The sequence below is a fragment of the Rousettus aegyptiacus genome, unplaced genomic scaffold (genome assembly GCF_014176215.1).
Source record: "Rousettus aegyptiacus isolate mRouAeg1 unplaced genomic scaffold, mRouAeg1.p scaffold_m13_p_1, whole genome shotgun sequence".
Lineage (NCBI taxonomy): Eukaryota > Metazoa > Chordata > Mammalia > Chiroptera > Pteropodidae > Rousettus > Rousettus aegyptiacus.
The window spans coordinates 43,395,755-43,422,115 of record NW_023416284.1 but is presented as its reverse complement, the minus strand read 5'-3'; the positions used below and the strand labels follow the sequence as shown (position 1 = coordinate 43,422,115).

General features: G+C 35.5%; 2 protein-coding genes across 7 annotated transcripts in view; both read right to left on the bottom strand.

The window, feature by feature from the left end:
- The window catches only part of UBE2U (ubiquitin conjugating enzyme E2 U), a 53,717-nt gene extending 37,694 nt beyond the window's left edge, over positions 1–16,023 (bottom strand). For 2 of the 6 annotated variants that reach the window (XR_004955196.1, XM_036234778.1), the window contains exons 1-5: positions 14,372–16,023; positions 12,711–12,792; positions 11,583–11,675; positions 7,490–7,587; positions 2,605–2,725 (exon numbers count right to left, since the gene is read on the bottom strand). Coding sequence is in view for 5 of the 6 variants with exons in the window: in XM_036234778.1 (XP_036090671.1) it covers positions 2,605–2,725; positions 7,490–7,587; positions 11,583–11,675; positions 12,711–12,792; positions 14,372–14,437 (460 nt within the window). In the remaining variant the exon portion in view is untranslated. Of the gene's footprint in view, positions 1–2,604; positions 2,726–7,489; positions 7,588–11,582; positions 12,510–12,710; positions 12,793–14,371 lie in introns of those variants that run through there. The other 4 variants (XM_036234766.1, XM_036234768.1, XM_036234794.1 and 1 more) reach the window with 4 other exon arrangements.
- A 3,737-nt stretch (positions 16,024–19,760) lies between these two features.
- The window catches only part of ROR1 (receptor tyrosine kinase like orphan receptor 1), a 367,166-nt gene continuing 360,565 nt past the window's right edge, over positions 19,761–26,361 (bottom strand). Inside the window, exon 9 of the mRNA XM_016140401.2 lies at positions 19,761–24,284. Coding sequence (XP_015995887.2) covers positions 22,857–24,284 — 1,428 coding nt within the window. The 3' untranslated portion in view covers positions 19,761–22,856. The remainder of the gene's footprint in view (positions 24,285–26,361) is intronic.

Below are 26,361 nucleotides of genomic sequence, written 5' to 3'. Positions count from 1 at the left end.
TATAACCTAGCAGGCCTGACTCATAGCTTCCGCATCAGTCTAACTTTAATTTTCTGGAGCAATGGAGAAGATATTTCCCTTTTCGATGGGACATCCCCTCAAATATTTGCAAACAGCTTTTACAACTGCCTTTTATCTTTTTTTTCTTTTTCCCACTAGCTAAACATATCCAGTTTCTTCCGTCATGGAAAATGTGAGGCTACAAATTGAACATGCTGGTATTCCAGATGAGGGCCCACCAAACCAGAATATGGTAAAATTATCATCTAACACAGGCACTTTCTATTACTGTTCATATTAAACTTGTGATCAAATAGCTCCCCAAGAATTTTTTCATAGAAGACAGTACTGTTACTGAGTTAGGTCTCTTCCATGCTGTTTGGACATTTTAATTCTTTCATCCCAAATGAATGGTTTTATGCTCATCCCATTAAACTTGGAGGCACAGGGGAAGTGGAAATGCCCATGTTGGAGCCCGGGCTCTGCAGCTTGTCCTTTGTGACCTTGGGCTTCATCATTGATCCTTGGCTTCCTCACTGAGGAAGAGGCTGAGGCTCAGATGAGTAAAACATTACATGAAAGCACTTAGTAAACTATGAAGTAAAATCAGTATCTAAGTTTATATGTATTTTTTATTGATTCGTTCTGCAAAATTGTACTTAATACTAGCAACCAGATACTACACTAGGTACTGAGGGTATAGTTCTAGCCTACAGAGATGACACAATTATAGCTACTTCTTGAGTTTCTCATTTATGCAATTGACTATCTGTTTTAGTTATGTGTTATCTAAAATTGTGATGATAATTATTTCTATGCATTTTCTAGATATCTTTATATATTAAATGTACATGAGCAATGATTCTTGCAGCATTCTAGTAGAGACCTTTTTTCAAGTTGTTGTTACAGGTCATTAATTCTCATTGGATGCAGTTTTTCACAGAAATCCACATAGTACTATTCTACCATCTAATTCAGAGAGGACAAGGTTTTGCATGTCTTCACTTTCTCACCTATAGCAGCTGTCTCTGCTGTATCACAGCACTCTTTCCATACGAAGCTCCAGAAAATCATGGTACCCTAGGCTAGCACTCCCAGTCCAGCTGAGAAGGCAAGCAAGTTAATAACTACTTACTGTCTTGAATTTCCACATATTTCACCAACATAACTAAAGAATGTAGCAAAAACCTGCCAAAGTATTATTCCTTTGTTCCTCACTGGCTAAGTGATTTTGCAATTGGGGTGGCCTTTACGTGTGGTTTGATGGCAAAATTGGAGAACTGAAAGGAATGAAGGATGGCATCTACCTGACAGGAGGACAAAGGAAAGGGTGATTTTTCTTCAGGTTTCTTCTCATCCTTTCTCTTTGCAAGGCAAAAACAAACTCTACTACATAGAATCATTTATTGCAGAAAATTCTTTAAGACCAGTTTTAAAATTTCCACTTACCAAAATAAGCACAGAGCTTTGTTATAGAATCTTTCTTTACAATGACAGCACTGTAGGGCTCAACAAAAGGTAAGTGATACGTATCATTCATTCATTCATTCCAAAAATAACTATGGAGTGCAGAGGAAACAGCAGCGAATGCTACAGTATTCTGGTAGGTCAGAAACATGGTCAGAGTGAAGCAATATGATTCCTTGGTGCACAAACCAGCCTCGAAACTGTCAGCAATATGACATGTCCAAAGTTACTGAAAAAGATTTGTATCAAACCCTGAAGCTCTGTAGAGGAGTACCTGAACATTGTTGTAATTATACAGACCTAGCTAATGGACTTATAGTTTCTAGAAAGAGACAATGGACACCTGAGAGATAAAGCACATGAGAGATCAGTTTGGCAAATTGAGTTTGAATAGCAAAGCCTGCTGATTGAAGAGGTAATGATACCAGCTGCTATGCCAGGCTGTTGTGTACTTCTGGAAGAGGAGGAACAGGATTTAAAGGAAAGAACTATGTCACTAGGGGCCCAACCCTCGCTTGTGGCAAAGGAGCCAAGAGCATTGCTTTGCTAACTACAGAGAGCACATAGGAGCAATGGCGGTGACAGAGTTAAGAGTCCTGAAAATGTTGCTGGCAGGATGAGAGTGAACAAACCAACAGTATCAGAAAAACATTGGTCAATAGAGCAAAAAGACTGAAGAGTCTCAGGGGCCATTTCCACATGGACTCGGAAGGAGTACGGGGGCAAGGGGAGAACTCTCCGGAAAAGAAAATGCTGAACATTTTGCTAATAAAGAGGAAAGGAGTCCCATATTAGTAAGCTCTGAGGTACTGCAAGTAAGATCTGGAAAACATCCATTATCAATCAAAGAGTTACAATTAGATGTCATATCTTTACAATGGATAGACTCATTTCAATGAGCACCGTCCATCCATATGACCATAACATTTAAAGATACTAAGCTTATGATCTTTGATAATATTTTTAAAAGGATCACACTGATTGGTTTGAAAAAAAGGTGCAGTAGGAGAGAGTTTAGTACTTCATTATTGGAAATGGATACAGAAAATATTCCCTTACAACAGTTATTTCCTAGATCATTTATTTTCTATAAATGTATAATTAATAATTGTCAAATAACAAGTAGGCAGTTCTTACATTGTAATGGCTTGTGGAAAAGTCTTAGAACTATAAGTCTATACATAGATTCATCTTTAATCAGTATCTGGGCTGCTTCCAAATTCACTGGATTTTTTAGCACTGGATTAGAAAGCATAACCTACAGGAAAAATATAGAACGTGGTTTTCATTTTCAGTAAATTTTTTCTTAGAGTACAAAGACAAACCAATACATAAAACAATACTCAAGAAGCATTTACTAAATACCTACATTATATTTACTTGGAGAGATATACAAAGACAAATGAGACATGGTTCCTACTCTTAAGAAACTCTGAATTTATCTTGGTTTTATACTGTATATTTATTAGTCAAATATGATCAAGGAGAGTTATAAGTTCCTTCCTATAACTTATTCCATGCTGTCACATAAATTTAAATTGAATATATGTGTAAAGGAAACTAAATATTAGGAAATATTAAAACATTTCCATTAAAAACTAAAATTGCACCTTAACATGAGATCATATTTAGATTACAGGTAAAACAAACACATATATTAAGGCTTGTATACACTTCAATATCTCTTCAGATCATCTGATGATTAATTTGTTATCTGTAGTAGTTCTCTACTGCATCCGTAACAAATCACCACAAATTTAGTGCTTAAAAAACACATGTTTATTATCTCACATTTCTGCAGGTGAAAAATCTAGGGTGATTGGGCTGTGCTCTCTTTTCCAGATATAATGAGACTGAAATCAAGGTATTGGCTGACTGGACTCTTCTCAGAGTTTCCAGAAGAATCCGCTTCCAAGCTCTTTCAGGTTGTTAGCTACATTCAGTCCTTTGGATAAATAGGGCCAAGGTCCCTATTTCTTTGCTGACTGTTAGCTGGGGGCCACCCTCAGCTCCAAGAGGTCTTTTGCAGGTCCTCACACTTGAACCTCTATATCACAGGGGGAGTAAAATTGTAAAAAATCCTTCTCATTCTTGGAATCTTTCTAGTGTCCCCTCCTGCCAGATTCCTTTTCCTTCTTCCACTGTATCTCTGAGTGACTCTTCTGCCTTGCTCCTCTACTGTTAAAGGCTCCTGTGATTATTTTGTTCCCCCACCCCTGCTGCGTAATTTAGGATAACTCTCTAATTTTAATGTCAGCTGATTAGTAACTGTAATTTCATTACAAAGTCTTTTCACACCATTACCTAGACTAGTGTTTGATTGAATAATCAGAGGATGAAAGTGGTGGAGGATATCTTTACGTCTGTCCACCATAATGTATGTGCATCTGAACAAAGTAGGGGACTAGCAGTAATTATAACTTAATAGTTCAGCTAGACCACGACTTTGTTTATCTGGCATCTCAAAGTTAATATTAGCCCAATCTGCAAATATTTATTTAATAATTCAGTATTTTCAATATTAGAACATGCAGACTATAAAATAAAATATAATCAAAATAATAACTAATAGAATACCAAAATGTAGATGTGGGTTAAAGTGGATAATTGTGACGTAAGAGTCCTGGAGATGATGGCAATCTTTCACTAATAAAAGTAATAATCTAACATCTAATATTTCAAAAGCAACGAGAATTTTCTGCTATTTTAGTTTTCCTATTTGAAAAATACATTTGAGCTACATTTACAGGGATATTATAATTGCCTTAAAAAAAAATCAGTTTGGATTGCACTACACCTTTTAAAGTGAGTGGGAAGCAGATGAAACTTATCTTCAAGAACAAGCTTTTAGTCTCTGGCCAGAAAGATAATCATACTCAGAAAGGCACATCTGGTAAAGTTTATTCAATAGTCTTTACATTGACACTGCACCTAAGACCTTTGCATATAATGTGTATACAAGATACTAAGCATACTTAATGATTTTTAAGAACTGGACTATAAGGAGTATATTAAAACATATAAATCAGATGGCCTGCTACAATAGTAAAACATAAAAATCCAACTTTTAACTTAGCCATGTGATAGTATAAAATAACACAGGAAGCTCTGCAGAGGATAAGCACAAAAATCTGAAGCATCAGTAAACAACCGCACCAGTAGGCATATTTTATAATATCCAATTAGTTAAAGCCCATGAATTTGAAATTCATTCTACAAATGGGTATTGCTGTTTACTTTTGCATTACATATGGAAGTGTTAAAAAAATTAACATTGTAAAAAAATGTGGAGATGATTAATATAAAAAGACATAAAAATATTTTAAACACTATTTCGAGTATCACTCCCTTGAATAACAATGTGATAATTACAAATATGTCTCATCTGTTATTCAAAGGGAAGGAGTAAGAAATTATGGTCTATACTGTCCACTACAGTAGGCTCTAGCTACGTGTGACAATTTAAATTTAAATTACTTAAAATTAAATAAAACAAAAAATTTGGTTCCTCAGTTACACTAGCCACATTTCAAGTAACCACATGTGACTAGAGACTACATTGGACAAGGAAGATAGTGGACATGTCCATAAGTGCAGAAAGTTCTAATGAGACTTACTGACCTTGAAAGTTCTAATGAGACTTACTGACCTTGAAAGGACTATTCAATAGCCATTAAAATATTAACCTTAGCGAGAAGGTTAATATTTTACTTGAGATAAAAAGTTAAGTGAAAAAGAAATGAGCTATGTAATTTATACATATGTACCATAATTGCAATAATGCAAAAATTCAGGTTCTTTCTCCCATTCATGCTACTGAGCTCCTACCAAATGTCAACATTGTACTGGGTAGCTATCGGGGAATCAAAGACTAATCAGACTTGTTCCCTGACCTTGAGGAAGTTGTAGTCTAGTAGGATAAGATTGATAAGAAAACAGTATATGCATTCCAGTATTACAGAGGTCTGTCAGAAATTTGCTTAGAATACTGCTCTCTGGGTGAGTGGCAAAGAAAGTCCCTCAAAAACAAAAGCCATCAGTTCCACCTAAGAAAGAAAATCAAGAAAGGCATTCCAGAGGAAGACTCAATTGACCTGCCTCTTAAAATGCAAGCAGCTGTTTGCTGGACAGACAGAGAGAAAAGGTCCAAGACTTGCTTGGGTTTGTAACTTTAGAGTTTAGAACTCTAGAAATGCTTTTAAACCGGAAGTGAACTTAGCACTCTGAGTGAAGAAAAGCATGAAGATATTATAGGAGTGGAATTGCATGGTATGTTAGAGCCCAGGTGTGAGAAATAAATCATTTGTCAGACAACAGAACTAGGCTTTACTCTGCAGTGAATGTGGAACTGAAAGATTTTAAACAGAAAAATAGGAGAAAAGATAAGAAGGAAATGCTAATAACAGTCGGATTTGGGTTTTTCTTTATGATTACTGGTATTTTCTTTTCTTTTATACTGTCTTAAAAATCTTTTGTAATGCAGGCATCTTTGTTTTACAAATCTGTTTGAAAAATAAAAAGACAAATAACTTTGTCATCTACTGGCTTTCCATGATATATTTCCATGACAACACTGTTGCCACTTTACATTACGACTTAAAAATAACAACTAGTGTCATATTAACTAGCTTTATTGAGTTATTTTCTTGGACCACACATGGTTCTAAGTATTTTATATGTATTAATGTATTTAATCCTTACAAGTCAAATGAAGTAGCTACCGACAGCTCCATTTTACTGGTGAAGAAATTGAGGCATTGAAATGTGAAGAAACTTGTCCAATGGTACAGAGGTGTTGAAAGGTAGACTGAGGATATGAGCCAAGCAATCTAATCGTAGAACCCCAAATTTACCTTTTATTAAATTATCTTGCAACTCAAAATTTTCACCATTTCATTCTGGTTTGCCCTTACTCATTTACATTTTTTGAGAACACTCAGTTTCTATTCTTAAGGTATATCCTAGTTTATGTGGAAAAGTTAGGACTATGACTTAGTTTAAAAAAATCCAAAAGATCAACCTATTATCTGCATATCATGTTCACTCACTTCCTTAAATTTTTTGCTAAAGGTCTCTCCTAGAGCATGGCCTGGCACAAGTATATGCTCCATACATATTTGTAAAATGAATGAATAAGTGAAAGAATGAGTAAATGAAACATTGACTCTTTAAAAAAGATAAAATTTTATTCAGTATTCTAAGGTGACTAGATAGAATACTATTATTTTATTTAAACAATAATAAATGGAAGAAATGGGATTCGTATTATAATTCTGTTAATAAAAAATTCAATTAATCCAGTAGACTTCATTATCCTAATATCTAGATAATCAAAACTTAGCAGTCTACCTTTACATGTTATATGTAGGCCCATTCACATAGAACATAACTCAGCCAGATACCAGTAGTCTAAGCAAGTACCACTGACATCATTTACTTCGGCATTGAATGAGAAAGGGGCCTTCTTGAGGATCAAGAATAACACCATGTTGAGGCATGCTTCTAAGGGCCTTGGATCAGGAAGGAAAGGGGGCATTCTAGAAATAGGCATCTATCTGAGGGGAGAAGAAAATCTCTGGTTTAATTGTTCACTGGGTTTAATATGAAAGCAAGCAGCTAGCTCTGTCAGAAACAGGATAAAGCTGAACATTTTTAAGTTGTCGTCACTTGATTAACTTCTCTGAAGAAGTAAAGGTTTATGAATGAGGAAAGGTATAAAAGTATGTTATAAAATAAAATTAGAAATTGAAAGAAAACTGAAGACTATATTTCTAGAACTGAAGCCATCCACGGTTTTCTTCTGTTATAAAGGGCTTTAACAAATAATTTCGCTTTAAAATATTAGTCTTTATAATTAAAGTACCATTTTATAGTCTTGATGTAGAAGTGTCATTGATTTAAATAAGCTTACTCAAATCTTTCAAACATTTAAATATGTAATAGATATCTTATTTCTTATATTTTGAATAACTGAGATTGTTAAAAGTATTAAAGAGAGCAATTTACATTAATCTGTTCTTACCTGGAGGGTAAGTAAGATGCTGCTCAATGAATAGCATGGGCTCCACTTGTCAGGGCTGTCCAAAAAATCTATACAGGGTCGACCAGTATGTTTGTCTACTGTATTAAAATAATACATTAATATTAATAGTGATATATAATACAATTATTATTAAAAACTCATCAACATCAAAATATAAGTAAAATTTGAAAGCAAATGAAAAAGTAGAAAAATTATTTGCCATGAATATGGCGCATTTAATACAGTGCTAAAAGCATGGACTTTGGTGTCAGACACAGATTTGAACATTGACTCTATGTGATGTTTAACAATTAACTTTATCTCTCTAAGTCTCATTTTTTTAATATGTGAAATGGAGATATAATTAAAGTACCCACCTTTACTGTAAAGAGTGAATAAAATAAAGTACTTAATAGAGTACCTGACATATAGTGAATCCTTGAAAATGATAAAATCATTATTAATAATACTTTTATTAATGTGTAAATAATTTCTATAATGAAAAAGGAAAACATTTATACTCCAAAAGAAGAATTTTTCAATACAGAGACAAAAACTGAGTAAATTTTGGAAAGAAAATAAAGGAATCTTTGATTTCATATATTATGTTGTATTGTGAATCCACAATAATTATAGCAATGTAATGGGACATAGGTTAGACATGAAAGAGCAATCTAATAAGAGAATTTAGAACAAATCATAGTATGTATTAAAATTGTTGTATGTTAAAAGTGAAATTATGATTCAGTGGTGAAAGCAAAGATTATCGAAAAATGGTATAAATAGTGTTGCAACTACTCATCATCCTCCAGTATCTACTCTTTCTTTCTTTTATTTCTTCTCTCTGTAATAAGAAACTATGCCTGTCTTTAATCCTCATAACCCCATGCTGTCTAGATGATATATGGTTGCTCAGACTATTTCTCCCAGCCTCTCCCCTAGCAAGACGTAACCATTGGACTAAGTTTTAAAAATGGAATATAAGCAGAAGTAAAATGTGCAACTTCTGGATCATATTTTCTTAAGGAAGTTGTTTTGTCCTTTTTCTCTTTCTCCTTCCCTCTTCCCATTGGTTGAAAATGATGACAAAAAGTAAATGCCTCATATCCAGAAATGGAAGCCATATGTTGAAGATGGCAAAACCTCCCTCTCAGCTTTTTTCTATTATATATAGATTGAAAAGATATACAGAAGTGTGGCCTGTTCCTAACACAGTTAACTAACTAAATCTGTATTTGAAAAAAAAAAAAAAAAGGACTATACTATGAAAAATAAAACTATAGAATAACTAGAAGAAAGTTAAAATTATTTGATTGTTTTGCGGGTGAAGATCATTTAAGCTTGAAGATAATTGTAAAAATCTCAAAGAACAAGACTATAAATATAGCTACATAAAAATTTTAAAATTCTAAGTGTAAGAAAAAAAATAGCATCAACAAAATATAAAAATTAATGACAAATGAAAGAAAACATTTGCAACATCTAAGACAATGTGATAACATTGTTAATAAGCCTGACAATTCATAAAATAAGACACACAATCTACAGATGTGAAAAAATGTTTACTTCACAAGTATCGAAGTGCTTATTAAAACAATAGAAAGATTCCTATTAAATTGGCAAAAAAAAAAAAAAAAAAAGTTCTCCAAAATTTTAATGCCCAGAATTGGAAAGTAGTATACGCTTCCTGGTGGATGTGTACAATGTCATTGAAAGGCAATTTGGCTTTATGTATCTAAAGATTTAGATCTGTACATAGCTACCTTTTGGAGTTTGGTAGCTAATAAACAATACTTCTTTACTCCAAGTTTCATATATAATGAAATAGACTAGAGTGTTGAAAGGTGCAAGTAAAAAATATCAAATTTACTGTATGTAAGACTAAAATGGAGAATGCACTTGATCACTGCTTTAATCGAGTTCCAAAATAGTCCCCCAGATTTGAACTTGATCTCGCAACTGAAGGCCTGCCTAAGTTTCCTGCCTGGAGAAACAGACCATACCCATTCTAAGATTAGGCTGGTTGGAAAGAAAGTGTTGAGAAGGTGCTGAGCGACACATGCTCAGTTCTTTCTCACATCTCCCCAGTTAGATAAATCTTTCCTCCTCCTGGGAGTGAGGGAGACAAAGAACAGCAATCAGGAGCTTTCCCATATTTTCCCCTCCTCTTTATTAATGTATAAAGACACAACAGATTTCTGCATATTGATTTTTGTATCCTGAAACTTGACAGAATTTGTTTAGAATTTGTTTATTAGTTCCAACAGTTTTTTGGGGGAGTCTTTAATATTTTCTATATATAATATCATTTCATCTGCAAATTTCATCTGACAGGTTTACTTCTTCCTTTCCAATTTGTAAGTCTTTTATTTCTTTTTCTTACCTAATTGATCTGGCTAGAACTTCCAATGCTATGCTAAATAAAAGTGTTGAGAGTGGGCATCCTTGTTTTGCCCCTGATCTTATTTTATGTACTTTTAGGTAATTTTTTCCAAGTATATCATTACTTTTGTAATTAAAACCCATTTTTAAAGAATAAAATTAAATTTATGATACAAACCTTTTATGGGCTTGGTGAGGAAGGCCTTTCTAAATATAGTAAAACCTAGAAAATTACATAAGCTTTTAAATAAACTATAATTTTAAATAAATTGATGCAAAACTTTATATCTAATACCACAATTATGTAGGAAAAATATACAGAGAAAAAGAAATAAATTTGGTTAAATGTTGTGTACGCTTGCCATTATTTGCCTAAAGTAAACACTTAGGAGTGGAATTACTGGATTAAATCAACAGGAAGGGGTATTCTTAGTCCCTCGTGTTCCCCCCTCGCATTTCCACAGAGTAGATCTTCCTCGTTCTGTTTAAGACCAATATATGTAGAGCTACAGGATATTTCACCTAAAAATTCCTCTATAAATGGATATTGGGGTTATTTCCCTTTTCCTTATTTGCAAATGTTATTGGAAACAAACATATTTAAATATTAAACATGTTCTTGCACACTTGTGCTATGATTTCTATGGAAATAATTTATAGACGTGGTATTACAGGAATTTAGGGCAATTTGCATTTTATATCTGATTGGAAACTGTCAAATTACTTCCCCAAAAGGTCACACTTAAATTATTATGTTAGAGTACCCATGTTTGCCCACCTCCAATAAAATAATTATATATTATTATTGTAACATTTAACAAAATGAGTCACAATTTTTGTTTTAATATGCATTTATCTTCTTACTAGTGAGACTAAACATCTTTTTATATTTATTTTTGCTTTATTTCCTCTACCAAGTATTTATTTATAGTCTTTATCCATTTTTCTATTGCTTTATGTTGTTTTCTTATTAATTCGCATGTACTCTGTATATTACAGATATTCTGTTTTCTGTGTTGCAAATATTTTCCCTCATTTTGAAAAAGTCAATGTATTTCGTCTCTGCTTCTAATGTCACTAGCTATAGAGAAGTTTAAAAGTAGTTTAATGTGTCATGCTTTTCCCATGGTTTCTAGGTTTTACAATATTTAGAGAGGCCTTCCTCAACAAACCCATAAAAGTTCTATTAGACTTTTTCCTTTTTAGGATTTAAAATTTTTAAATTTCTGATCAATCAGAAATTCTCTTTGTGTATAACTTAAGGTAGTAATCCAACTTTTTCTAAAATGTCAATTTGTAAGCCTATCATTTTTATAACAAAAAATTAGTCCAACTAAATTATTGAATATAGGAGTCATTACATTTAACATTTAGTTATTAAAAATGATCTTTTGAAGAATGGTTAATAATGCAGCCACAAGCTTATGTAATTTTAAATAAAAAATTGATGCAAAATTTTATATCAAATACTGCAACTATGTAGGAAAAATACACAGAGAAAAGGAAATAAATTTGGTTAAATGTTGAGAGTAGTATTTCTCTGAATTAGGATTCGAGGTGATAATTTTTCTTTTTTTAATATTTTCCCTAGTAAGCATGCTTACTTTAATAATCATATCAGTTGTTTAAAATAAACATTATTAAATACTCATAAGAAACAACGATAATAGGGTCAGAGTCCCTGATAATAAAAATTTCATTTGGTCCTTACCATTTGGATGAAAAGGAATGGTTCTAAATGTCACAACTGGAGGGACAACATTATACTCCGGTGTAAAATTTATTGTTAGTTGGAAGAATATTCCTATGACATAGAAACAAATATTTTTACTAAAGTGTCATATTGTACCAGTTAACTGTAACACTGAAGTTTCTTCCTACAGTTTAGCCTCCCAAGGTATCTAAAGAGTTTTGTTTTTAAGTAAATTGGATCATAGGGTACAGAGACTACTCTAGATAGTATAACAGATTCCTCACATACTAATCTCACGATTGTATCAGCCTGTTTTCTACCAGTTCTTTTCATCCACTAACTCTGACCCCCTAAGCACCTGTCCCCTTCACTATGTATCCTGTATTGACTGAACTCACTATTCCAGAACATGCTGAACCTTCTCTTGTCTATAAGCCTTTGCCACACCGTCTACTCTGCCTTAATTTCCTTCCCCTCCTTCTAAACCTGGCAAACTCTTATACATTCTTCAGGACTCAATTCAAATGCTGCTTCCTTACAGAGCCATTCCTGACTCTCCAAGGAACAGTTAACTAATCACTGCCTCCTAGGCACTCTGTTTAAAATCCATAATAGCACATATTATATTTTATTGTAATTGTCTACTTTACATGATGTTCTCTCTGCCTCATTCAAAAAAACAAAAACAAAAACAAAAACAACTATCTTATTAATCCATGATTGAAAGAATGCATGATCACTGAAGTTTATAGAGGTCCAGTCTTCTTGAGAATTTAATTTATGGAAATTTTGCGGAAAATCATAGAAAAAAATGAGAGATAATTGTGGGATTTTGATGCCAACCAGAATTTTGATAGCTATTCTCTGATTTCATGGATAAGTGTTAGAATACATTTTCAATTGTTATCCTTTATTGTCCCTGTTTCTTAAAAATATAATAACATTAAGATTTGGCATAAAGAAAAATTGAAACCTAAAATTTCCATCTATGTTTACGAATGGCCAAAAGTAATAAAAAATAACATGTGAATACTTTCACACTTCTATAAAATTTATATAATGCAACCTAATTTTACAAATAAAGAAGACAGATTAATAATGACATAAAGGCTTTTCAAAAAGTAGATTGATTTTGAAAATATATACCATGCCAAATTGTATCCTGTAGACCTTCAATAACAGCTGTCCATTCCATCATATCTTCACTTACAGGAAAGGCAAGAATACCCTTCAAATGAAAAAAAGTCAAAGCAGAAAAAAAAATGTATTGCAACTTCGAAAATCAGATATCAGGTTATGATCACTTCCAAAAACTCTACATTTTTTTTCCTGATAAATTTATTTATTTGTTGATTTGGGGAGGTGTTATATATTGTCTTATTACAAAGATGTTAAGGTAGATTCCAGGAAACACGGGCAAAAGTTTAAAATAAGTCATAAGTATGGAAATCACGAGGGGGACTAGAAGGTCAAGACTGGGCTGTGTGGAGGGCATAAGTCCATAGCCTATTTAAGATTCAAATTAGAAAAGAAAATAACTGGAAAGCATGCATTTTTTCAGAGCTTTTAAAAATGATATGGATGCTATATGGAAGACTTGGAGTAAGAAAATTTTCATGAAGAAAAATACAACTCCAAAATTATGCTTGTTTTAAAATCATTTTTCTCTGCAATTGAGAATGTATTTCATAGAAAACCTTATTGTTTATGCTGAGGAGTAGACCTGAGTATACTCAACAGATATTTCTGAGTAACCACATAGTCATTAAGTATGTTAGGTTTTAGTCTGTATAAACATAATATACTGCTATTATCTACATTATCTATAATTACGAATCATTTCTCCCTTCATGGAATTATCTTTCGACGGAGAACAACAAAATTCAGGTAGAGCAGAAACAATATCAAATGTTTGGTTTATACCTCTGGAAAGTTTGTTATTGGACTCAATAATTGTTCCTAATATCTCCAGTGAAGGCAAATTTTCTATGGCAGGGGTGGAAACAGAATAATGCCACTGAACTACCCCGGAAGCAACTGTTAGTAGTTGGCATACTCCACTCTCCTGCTATGGATGACATTTTTTCTATTCTTTCTCATGTGCTCCCTTTTCTATCATTTCTTCCATTTTTAAAAATCTCCATACTACATGTGATAAATCAGCATGAGGCACCCATCAACACTGATAACCTCATCGGTGGCATTTGAGGCGAAGTCTTCTTGTGTTAAAATTATAAGGGAAAGGCATTTATATGTTATATGTGACAGCAGTTGGCAAAAGTGTGCTGGACAGTAAGTAGTATAACACAAGATTTAAGAGCAGAGGGTTTTGGAGTCAGAAAACCCTGTGATAGAATCCTGGGGCCAAATATTTATTGAACTTTTCTGAGGCTTAAGTTTCTGGTAGGTAAAACAAAAACACTACATACAGTATTGTAATTAATGAGAGCGACCTTGTACCCACTGGTGGTCACTTACTACCCGATAGACCCTGATAATCAGGGCTTAAATACACATAAATTACTCAGCACAATATTGTTAACTGTTATTATGATGAAATAATTAATAATTCTAAATAATCAATTATAATTATACATAATTAAATATATAATTAATTTATAAATAATTAATAATTATAAATAATTATAAATGAAATAGATTGTTAACAATTCTGTCGTGGTAATATGGCTTAACTAAATCATGCCTTAAAGAATAAACGCAGATTATACTGCTTAAAAAAAAATTCGTACCCCAGTGAAACACTACCCTCCGGGTCCAACACTTCCCTCCAGGTCCCCAGTACTCACATTATAATTGTTGTCCTTAAACTCTTGGAATTCTCTTTGCAGCAAGGAGTGAGCTCTGCTGTTCATGGTAAGGCAGCAAAGGGTCTGGCACTTGTTCCCACACTCCTAGGGTTTACTCTGGGCAGGTGTGCGAGGTTACTGGTCACTCTCTCACTTCTAGTTAACTGACCTGCGTTGCTTGTTTTCTAGAGACTCAGAACGCTGTGTGCTTCCCAGATAAGTGTCTTTTAAGTTGGCATGTAACAATGGCTTTCTTTTCTCCTCTGAAGCCTCTAAATGAAGAATTTCAGAAAGAAACCTTGGGCACGTTCTTGACCGAGGCGGGTCACTGCAACGCCAGCCCACAGCTGTCTCAAGGCAAACGGAACCAGTACCTGAGACAATTCCGCGTTGTTTGGGTGTGAAGTGGGTGGGGTGTTAAGAGGAGAAAGCTTACGGTGGCGGTAGAGGGTTGTTGTCTCTACTTCACTAGTGAAACTGGGTGCTCACTTACCAGGAGGACGCAAATCAGTTGCCAAGCAACAGGCGCCTCTGGGACAGTAGAGAGAAGGTGGGAGCTGGAGCGTCTCTCACCCAATCGGTGATAGGGGGCAGACCTCTGGAAACCTCCGCAGCCAATTGTCTAACTTTGAGAGGCCAATGCGATCCATTTGTTTTACATTGAAAGGCCAATGAGATCCACTGTTAAGGCGATACCCTTTATCTCAGCTCATCAACTGGTGTAGAGGGTCAGGGGGAAGCCCCGGGTCCGGGGTGTAAGCCACAGAAGCCTTCACCTGAAGCCCCTCTCCACAATGATCTTTTCTCTTTCTCTGAATATAACAATATCTAACACCTGGCCAGGAACCCATTCAAAATACTTTCACATACCTTATGTCATGGAATCCTATAGTTACTCTGTGAGATTGCTCCAGGAACAGAAAAAACTACTTAAAATTTATCAGATTCCCATCTCCTGCCTCAGAATTTTGGGTCGTAACCCAGCATAGCTATGTTTTAGGAGCCTATATAGCCTGGACCCAAATTTTCTTATCTATGATATGCAGCTAATAATAATACCTACCTCTCAGGATTATTGTGAGGATTAAAAGCAAAAATGCTGCCAAGCATTCAGTCACTGCCTAGAGTGATAGTCAATATCTGCACTTAACCATAAGCTGGGCACACTGTTCTAAATTTTGCAGGAATTAATTTCAGCCTCAAAAACAACTCTATGAGGTAGGTACTCTTATGATCCTAATTTTTACAGTAAGAAAAACTGAGGCATAGAGATGCTAGATAATTTTCCTTAGGTCACACAGCTGGAATGCAGTAAAGCCAGATATTTAGCTCCAGAGTCCATGCTTTTAACCACAAGGCCGCCTTGCCTCACAAAGGTCTCATGTTCTCCCATGTGAGCTATCTAGCCTTCTTTAGTGAAGTATTGCTACTCTCAATAATTTTCTTTGTGCAACTGTTTTTTGTTTGTTTGTTTATGTTATATTTGGTGCATTTACTTTTGGCTGTATGTCTGTCTACCTGTTAACTTTCTGAGTCCCCTTCAACTAAAATGTCAACCCAAGAAAGCTGGACCACTGCTGTATAAAGTAGTGCTTGGCACATAATAAAGGCCCTATATGCATCTGTTAACTAAATATGTATTGTTTTCTCTTTCAGATTATAAATTCATTAAAAAAGCGGTCTGACTTCTGTAACTTATAAATATATTTGTAGTACTCTGCATGTAGTTTAAAAAATATCAACTATTAAATAATCATTTTGATATTAACTTTTATTACTTTCGTACCTTCGAGTGGAGAGTAGATTTATTTAAGTCCTACTGTATGCTTCTTGGGTTTTTTTTTCTTACAGTCTTCTTCCCTAAAATTAGGCCCAAAGGATTGAAAAGAGAAATGTTGCACTGTATTTTTTGTGGTGGACAGAATTCTGAGATGACCTTCAAGACTTTAATGCCCTGCATAATCTTTAGGACTGTGACTATGATGGATTTCACTCCTGTGATTGTTATATGGCAAAGTTAACTTTATGAAAGGGAGATTGTCTTGGGTGAGCCTGACCTAATTGGGTGAGTATTAAATGGGACTGGGCTCTTCTTAAAGTCAGTGATTCAAAACGTGAAAAGGATTCCATGCGAGGGAGATTTGAACAGATGTTTTTATTTTACTTAAACTATAAGACTGTTTTCCTCATCTACCAGGAATATGTACTAGTACAAAGTGTCAACCTTGTTTGGATTTGAACCCCCATCCTCAAGAGCCTAGGATCGCCAAATGTCAGCTCAGCTGTGAGAAGTGTTTTAAATCATATTTTGACGTATGTTATGCTGTTAACTAGAAAATGAAGTGCAGCACACATGCTTCTAGTAACTCTGGTTTCAAATCATATGATCCCTCCTTTGTCTTGAAGACCTTTTGATGTGCGTTCCCATATTGAGTTTCTCTGCTTTTAATAATCCTATATTCCTTCCTCAATATAAATGTCATGAAAAATACTGAATGCTAATCTTCAAAGATCAAACCAAAAGAAAGAGGTGGGCAGCCTAGTTCAGTGACTCGAATTCCTGAAATTTCTCATTTAAAATTTTTATTTTAGCTTATAAAAGCCTAGACTCCAAGAAATGCTTGATTCCCCTTAGTAAAGTTGAAATTGTAGGCTTCCCCAAAGTTCAGGATTGTTGTCATTATACAACAATGCATTCTGCCTCCATAAGTCACCTGAGATGCTGGGGCCAGTGATCATTATCTCTGTCTATATTTGTAACTACCTAACAGAGAGGAATTCAGAATCTATACATGCTGCCTTTTATTTCACCTTCTTTGCTTTAGCTAGGGTGACCAAGTGTCTGGGTTTGCCAGGGACTGGAGGCTGACCTTGGACAAAGGACTTGCATTCTATAATTGGGATAGTCCCTGGCAAACTAGCCTTGTTAGTTACCTTGGCTTGGGCATCAAGGACCTTTTCAGGGTGGGAATCGTGTAGACAACTTGGTAAAGCTGTTTATTTTTGCCACTTGGTGTTTAAAGGAGCCCGATTGGTTTTCTATTGTAGGTTGGTGCCCAAATCCCATAATCAGAGTTCTAAAAAATAATGCTCAGAATTCCTGTAGGAAAGTATTTTAGAGAGGAATGCAATGCCTACCTGGGTACTTTACATGCACTGAAGTGTTTTAGAAGAATCAGGTCTCCTTTCATTTCATTCCTCACATGGGACCACCACTTATTGAGAGATACTATTTAATAATATCTAAGTACAACTGTAACTGTTAAGAGTGTTAGGGGTGGAGGGGGAACTGTTTAAAAGGTATAATTAGTCTAGGCTTCCTTCACATATATCAGTTTAACATTAGCTTTTCATATTCAGTTGTCTTAGGGGTAGTTCCAGAATTTCAACGTGGGAGCTTTGAGGTGGTTCTATTGTTTTGTGTATTTAAATTTGCAATAAAAAACACAGGTCCATGAAGACTGACATTTGGAACCACTTTCCGTCAAACTGAATATTCCATGAATTATCTTTATTTCAGCATGACAATGTAATGTCCCACCTAATTTTAAAATGGGGACTTTGTCCTAATTTATCTGTTCCTGAATAAGAACATTTACTAACCTGGTTACTTTGCTAGAGATAAGCATTGTGTCAGGCCTGGTCAACAAATGTTATAGTACTTGTGTGTGAATAAGCAATTCATAGGTGCTTAGGATTCAACTAGTCATAAATGTCACAGACCTTTTCACTGTATGTCTCTATGTTTTTCAGTCTTTGCAGCCTGATTTCCCAGAGGATTACACTGACCTTGAGTGTTTTGACGGTTTATAAGTCCCTCCTTCCTCCGAGGTAAGTGTCCTAATACTTTTGTCATTTATTGTGACAAACTTCAAGTGTGGTCATATTTTGGTGGCAAAAATTTTGCTCATGTGTGTTCCCTGCTCTTCTAATATAGCATTTCCTCTTTAGTATTTGAACTACAATGTTTTATAAATTAAGAGAAGTCTGAATTTTACCTCTACCACCTCCTTGGATCCTCCTTGCTGTTCTCACAGCTTTCAGCTCTCTAAAGGCAGTGGAGAGCCTAACCTGAGCCGAGGAGCACTCATGGTCAGCCAGTTAGGAATGATGGACTACAGCTGGCAAAGGATCACAGCAGAACAAGCCACAGGTGACTGCATCCAGCTGAGTGGGTCAGGTTGTCACAGGAAGCTCGGGATGAGGGAGCCCTTGCAGCTGCTTCTGCTTGATGCTCACTGGGAGCTGGATCTTTCCTCCTCCCAAGAAAGACCAGCCTATCCTTGACCTTAACTTTGTCCAGTTGCTACAAAGAGGAAGAGTTCTTTTAGTTGTGTTACTCATTAGTGCAAGGAGACAAAAAAAAAAAAAAAAGTACACTAAGAGACCAACTCTTTTGAGCTTGTTCGTATGAAAGAAAAAGATTTTGGTGACTATCCAAGAATGTGGGTCTTGAGTGAACTAGACAAGGGATATATTCTTGACAAAAGTTAGGCACTGTTAGTTTTCTATCCAAGGGAACAACTACAAAAATATATAACCAATTGTCAAATGGTTAAAACAAAAAGGTTTTAGTGCTTAATTTGTAATTAAATAAAACTTGATTTTAAGGAGACTAAAGTGGTTTAAATGTTATTAAATGCTTCTATACACATTACTAATGATATAATAACACCTCCCCCATACCTTTAAATTATGGTGGTTCTGTGACTCTCAATCTTTGTAATATCGGAGACCTTGCAAAGGCACACATTGCTGGGTCCCTCCCCTAGAATTTCTGATTCAGTGCTTCGAGGTGGAGCCTGAGAATCTGCATTTCTAACAGGTTTCACGGTATGCTGGTCTGAGGACCACACTTTGAGAACCACTGGGATAGGTAATCATCTCTGAAGGTACATAGATAATAGAGCTCTTCTTTAATCAGTGTTAGTGGTTTGTAGTAGGCATTATCTGAGGTGGTGATTCAAGTTTGCAGATGTTTGGTGATGAGGGTATTAAGGGTAAGGCCCAAATCACAGAGTTGAAGGACTTGGGGATGGTGGGAGGAGAAGAGCCTGGAGAGACATAAGAAGGAAATGGGAGTGAAAGGCAGATTGGGAGATTCAAGGTAGAGGGAGAAACCGAACCTGACATGGATCTCACTGCCACGTGAAGTGATTGCTTTATTGAGTTTGATCGCTGAGGTGGTGACAAGAGCTGTACCTAAAACAGATGGATAAGGCCCTGAAGGTTTTATTGTAGTCCCTTCTGTATTAAATAGCAGAAATGGACAAGTTCTTTGAACTTTCATAATGATACTCATTTTTCTTGACAGTGTATATTAATCACCAGATGGGAAACTCTTTCTTTTGGGCAAATAAGGTCATAAAGATAAGCTGTGACAATTAAATGGCCACATTTCTTTTATTTTATCAATATGGTTGGAATCTAAGTTGAACATAAGATGTACACAGCTTTTCTTTCTTCAGAGTTCTAAGACATGGTTTTTGATATCTAAGTTCACATGGAAACTCTAGGATGCAACTTTTAAACCCATTTTTTACATTACATTAGGTTGTAGTTATTCAATATATTATCTTGATTTTAAAAATTAAAATCTTGCCATAATACAGGTGAATAGTGTATGTTCATGAAATCATTAGGATTCTCCCATCCACCTATAGTCACTAGCAAAAGAACACCCAAGTCTATTTTAAAAGCCTACCTTAAAAAATCATTTCAGTGGAATAGTACTAAATAGGAATTATGATTCCTCTTTCTATGAAATGTCAATCATTAGGAGAAATACTATTAAAATCCCCAAATGCCTCCATGATAGCAATATTCAGGAAATACTATGTTATGGTAAACATTTTTAATAAACAGCAGCATAAAATAATCAGTGTTTAATATCATCTCTGGTGTGTGAAATACAAATGCATATATCCTCAATATAAAATAACCTTTTTGTCATTACAATTCCATGCTTGTCTATTTTAAATGCCCATAATAACAAATCAAACATTAAGTAATACAGTGATTAAATGCATGCAGTGAAAATAAGAAAAGATATGGTAGGGCAAGATATCTGAATATTGCCATTATATATTTGAAGAAAATCTATATCGAGTTAAAAACAAATAAACAAAGGAAACAAGGAAACAGATCAGATATAAAAATGCAGAGATATATTTTCACTTCTGTGATACAAACCATAAACATAGTTTTGTGCAAAAAAAGAAAAGATCTGAAAATAAGGTCATCTTACAAAAAACATTGTCAACAAAGCATAAGATATTTTTCAGTTTGTGAAAAGAATACTATTTTTAATACAAAAGGGACTGTGTTATGTAGTATCACAGTGCTATCATAAGACACATTATTACAAGTGGTTTTGAAATTTAGTTTGCTTACCTTAATGACTTCAGTAATTATAAAATGTTTAAAATAAATGTCATAGTTCTTTATAAAAAACTAACTTGAATTAATTTTTTAACCCTAGTAATGGTTTTCCAGAGTAGGTATTTTACTGGCTCATGGAATGCTAATTTCCCTTTAAGGGACTCCTAGAAAAACTCAGATTCACTGAAATTGTGTTACTTAAAATAATAAATATTTTTGGAAAACAATTGATTGTCGTATGATATACAAAATTGTGGTTTGAATCTTCATCATTAAACAGTTGCATAGCAACAAAAGGATACAAATATTCTCCTCTACCTAAAGAAATTTGACTTATGATCAGCTTATTTATGCCACTAAAATATGTCATAATTTATCTCTGAATAAATCTGGATATAGCCAATTCTTTAAGTTCACAGTACCTATAAGTCCATGTTTGTTGTTTGAAGATTCAGTGTTTGGGAAAACTACATTATATTTTGGTAAACATTTCCTTGATTTCTCATCCTAATTTTGTTTTTAAAAATGGAAACATCAATGTGCTTCTAATTCTTTTACATTATCCTCATCAAATATCATTTCCAGGAATTACTTTATATCCTGTAAGACTCTTTCTAAGTCTCTTTAGCTATAAAATAAAAAAAAAAGAGAGACTTTGAGACATTGTTCTTAGAATAAAGGAGTTATTTTTTAATGAGAAAAATCTAACATAACATTCCTTTCTATACAGAACTCGAAACCCATATGAGTTCTAAACTTGGCAAAAGATGGCTAGCAGGTAAATTGCATGAGATGTATATTTGACACCTCCCTCTAACTAAGGCAAAAATGATCATGTTGCTTCTATTTACCAGCTTAAAAAATTCAGTTCATGGTAATCTTTGAAATGAGAACTCAGTACCTGTTTTTTTTTCTTTTACTTTTAAAAAAAATACTGTAATATTTTACAAAATAGAATTCATAGTCTTTGGATTCCAACTAAACTATGAATAAATTGACATAATTCTTGGTGCTAGAATAAAATCTGTGCACATACCCAGATCAGAAAAAAAAGTGAGAAAAACTTTAAATTAACTAGATATTAGTGTCATAGATTTTCCTGCTTCCCCGGAGTCCAGTGATGGTGAGCATCCCTATGCCCTGGACAACCCATAGGCAGCAGGTTGTAAGTACTGATGTGCTGGTCTGTGGCCACACCTCTATTCTTCAGTGTTATTGGTCCAGGGAAGCTCTTGTTAGGTCATGACCATGGGAACCCTTGTTCCTCTCCCTTGGATGCTGATTTAGGCCTAGGGGCAATTTTCCCAACTGTGTTTCCTGTAGTGCCTCATTTCTAATGCATCAAAGTAAACTAGCACTATCAACCAACAATCAATTCCAGCATCCACATCTAGTCTTCTTATGGTCTGATGCCCTTTGTTGTTTCAAGGGCTTATGTAAACACATTGTGGGAAAAGAAAATGTAGAAAAAGGCCTTTGTGATCCACAGAGGAGATTCACAAAGAACCACTCTAGGCCTTCTTAAAGAAGCCCCACTGTGTAGAAGGCTTCAGGGGGACTTACATTTGTCTTATGGCTCGTTTCCATCTGGGATTTCAAATTTGGCCTAAGGTTTCCTCATTGATTCTGAACACCACTTCCATACAAAGATGCATAGAGTCTAAATCAAATCAATGTAATTCCTGAACATCTGTCCTGAAGAAAAGACAGCAGGTAGACAAATGCTATGGTATATACATTTCGAGGAGAGACCAGTCACGGTGACTGAAAGTGAAATATACAAAGCACCATTTGACTTTCCTTTTTGGTTTGATGCTTAATCACAAGGATCTTTTCCTCTTTGCTGGTTTGCAATATTCAGTTCTTGAAGCCAGATGTACCAATCCCAATGCAATGGCATACACCCTGATGAGGCATTAATCCCACGATGTGTTTTTTCCGGTTGGTGTCTGCCCTGCTTGGTAAGACAAAGTTAAACTTCACAGAAGATACTCGTTGCAGTGTCTGCTAAATGAGAACTTTACATTAATAAAAACTATTGAATATAAATCTTTCCTACGGCTTTCTAGTTTCTTGTGTACCACACTGATAAAAGTTGTGTTTTTTACAGTTCTGCAGAAATCATAGATTCGGTATGTCCATGAATATTGGAGTCTCCTAGCAAAGAGGGTTGCTTTGAGTCTATTTTGTAGGGTTTTTGAGATTTGTTGCCAAAAACAGCGATACCCATTCCACCAGGATGATTTGGAATAGACATGTGTGGTAGTAAAGGAATATTTGCTTCCTGATTGGATCCCGATGAGGGCAAGCTAGTCACATGACCAGTGCTAGTCGACCCACTGGCACTGCTCGGAGACCGACTCTTGGGAGGCGGGCAGTGCTGAATCACTCTAGGAGGACCTGCTGGCTGATAGTGGGCAGCTGGAAATGCTGCATACCCAGGAGGTATTGGGTATCCATTGATGGGGATGAATCTCTGGTTCTGAGGTATTGGTGGGCCAATGAAACCAGCAATCTGGCCCTGTGGTGTAATACCCTGGCTCGGAAACATGTAATTGGGATATCTGGGGTTACTGAGATTACTCACGGGGCTGGCACTAAGGGAGGTTGTCTGCGTGGTGGCATTTCCTCCTGAAGGAGTAGTAGAGCTGGTGTGACTTGAGAGTCCTTCCCAGGACCGAAGCCGGACATGAATATCTTTAAACCTTGGTCTCCTAGAAGGAATCTCATTCCAGCACTCTGTCATGAGGCTGTACATTCTGGGGGGGCAGTCTTCGGAGCATGGTAACAGCTGTCGTTTTCTCACCATTTCGATCACTTCCTGGTTACTAAATCCATAATATGGCTGGAGTCCAAAACTGAAAATCTCCCATAAGACAACCCCGAAAGACCAGATATCTGAATCAGAAGAGAATTTGCCATACAAGATGGCCTCAGGGGGCATCCAGCGAATGGGCAACAGAGACTTACTCTGCACCCTGTAGTAATCAGCGGAGTATATTTCTCTGGAGAGCCCAAGGTCTGAAATCTTTACGTGAAGTTGCTCTCCGATTAAAATATTGCGAGCTGCGAGGTCCTTATGTACAAAGAAATGACTAGACAGGTATTCCATGCCAGCTGCGATCTGAATTGCAATGTGCAGAAAATCTCCATGATCCAGGCTGGATTTTACAGTCCCGTCTTCATCACTGCTACAGCCAACATCAGAATGTGGGGATCGCATGATGAGGAACTCATGGAGATCCCCCTGATTCATATACTCAAAAAGCATACACACAGGTTGTTCCTGAGTGACAGCCCCTAGAAGGCAGACAATATTGGGGTGGTGGAGTTCAGCCATCAGGGAGGCTTCCTGTTGAAATTCTGTCCATTGCTGGGGGTTATTATAGTCTTTCAAGGTCTTTATAGCAACCAGCTGAGCATGGTCCATGCCTGGGAGATAGAGATGGCCCTTGTAGATCTTTCCAAAAGCACATTCACCCAATTCTTCCATAAAACGTACAGCAGAAAGTGGCAGCTCTTTAGCCTTGCTCTGTATGAAAGAAAGGAAAAGAGTGGTTTAAAACATTTCTTAAGGCACCTTCTTGGCATCTGGAAGGAGGTGTGTGAGCCATATAAAGTTCCATAAATCAAATTAAATAAAATATTGTAGGTCTATAAGTCTTTAAAATTGTTGGCTGCAACTCAAAGGTGCCATAGGCGACTTTCTGTCCACCACTCTCCTATCTCCCCATCTACACCTCCTGCTCCAACCATGGTTTCTTGCTGTTGTTTAGAGTCTTGCTACTCAAAGAGTGGTCTTGGGACTAGCAACATGAGCATCACTCAAATCTTCCTACAAATGAGGCTTCTTAGGCTCTCTTCAGACTTACTGAATCCGAATGTGCATTTAACAGACTCCAGGTGATCTGTGTGAACATTAGAGTATGAAAGTACTGCTGCAGATGATACAGCCTTAATTCTGAGCCTGATGCTTAGAGTGTTTGTAAGTTGATCCTAACCTGCCTTGCTACTCCTCTCTGTGATAACATTACTTTATTTAAATAGGTCTTCTCACTGTCCACCCTGAAACACCATGCACATTCTTGCCCAATACCTTTGTTCCTGCAACGCTCTCCTATTCTTAGGATATTGATTGTGTGAAAAGCCAGAGAAACCAAAACAACACTGCCCTCCTGTGATGCTCACAGTAGAAATGGGGAGATTTGGAATGTGCACTTATCAGATACTTGCTTCCTCTGAAACTCCCACTGACCACTATGGTCTTTGCCTCCTCTGGAGTCCTTTTGGCTTTATAGTCTGAATGCCACTACATGTGAGAGGCAGTGTAGTGGCTGGTTACACACACGACCTCTACAGCCAGACAGTCTGATTTTGAATCCTGCCTTCTCCATTTACCAGCTGTGTGACCCTGTGTATAATATTTAACCACCTTGTGGCTCGATTCCTTCATCTAGAACATGGGACGATAACCCTTGATATAATTATACTTGCAGGATTCTGGTGAACTTAGAATAAGTTAACATTTGCAAAGTATTCAGCATGATGGCTGGCATATGGAAGTGTTATTTAACTTTTAGCTATTGTTACTTTGCTGCTGTTGTTCTTTTTATGAATATGGTTTGTCCTCTCAATCAAATTTCCACTTCTTGCATTGCCCTTCATGGCAACTGATATTCCTACAACTTTGTAACTGGGTTGTTTACTAAGTGACCTTAAAACAGACAGGAAAAGCATCTATCTAACAATGAAAATAAGTATTAAATTGTGATATTTGATCTTGGTGGTAAATGTCTACAGTGTCACGTGTTTTTCCTATTTTTTGAAATTCACCTCAAATCTAGCCTGATGTTTAGTCTAAGTTGTTAGGGAAAAAGTTATAAAAGTAATGCATTTGTACACAAACTGATTTTTCAAACAATCCTGTACTTTAAGTCCTTATTTTTTAGAAAAAGAATACTTCTCTGAGGATCCCAATTGAAGCTGACAATTCTGCAGTTCCATATGGAATGCAGAACTCTCTGTACAGAGTTTAAAACAGTTTAGAAAATTAAGCGAAAAACTTCTCTAATCCGAATTCCACTAAGTTAGAATGCATGATGATTAGTTCTGTTCTAGGCTGATATTTTCCAGGGCAAAATGCCCATTAACCTAATAATAAGTGTAAATAAAGGCAGCAAAATACCCACTTAAAAGAATAAAATGGAATTGAGGATTGTGAAATATTAATTCTTCTAAGCAAATAACATTTCTTATAAATAGGTCTCATTTATTCATTAAACCTGAGGTCATGGGGTTTGTATTTGGAAAATGTCTTATAGGAAAGTTACTTCTGGTGAAAGCAATGGTAACGCACTGCTTTAAACAGTCATTAAATTAAAGGTTATTGATCTATCCGATTCATTATAGTATTGTTTGTAGCAGCAAAAGAGTAGAAACAACTTAAATGTTTACCTAGAGGAAACATTAAACTAATTATGATAGAGCTAGTAAATAAAATATTATACAGTTGTAAGAACAAATGAGGACTCTTTGTATGTACCGATATGGAAAGATCTCCAAAATCCTATTGTTAAGTTAAAAATACAAAACAAAAGAAATGTTACTCC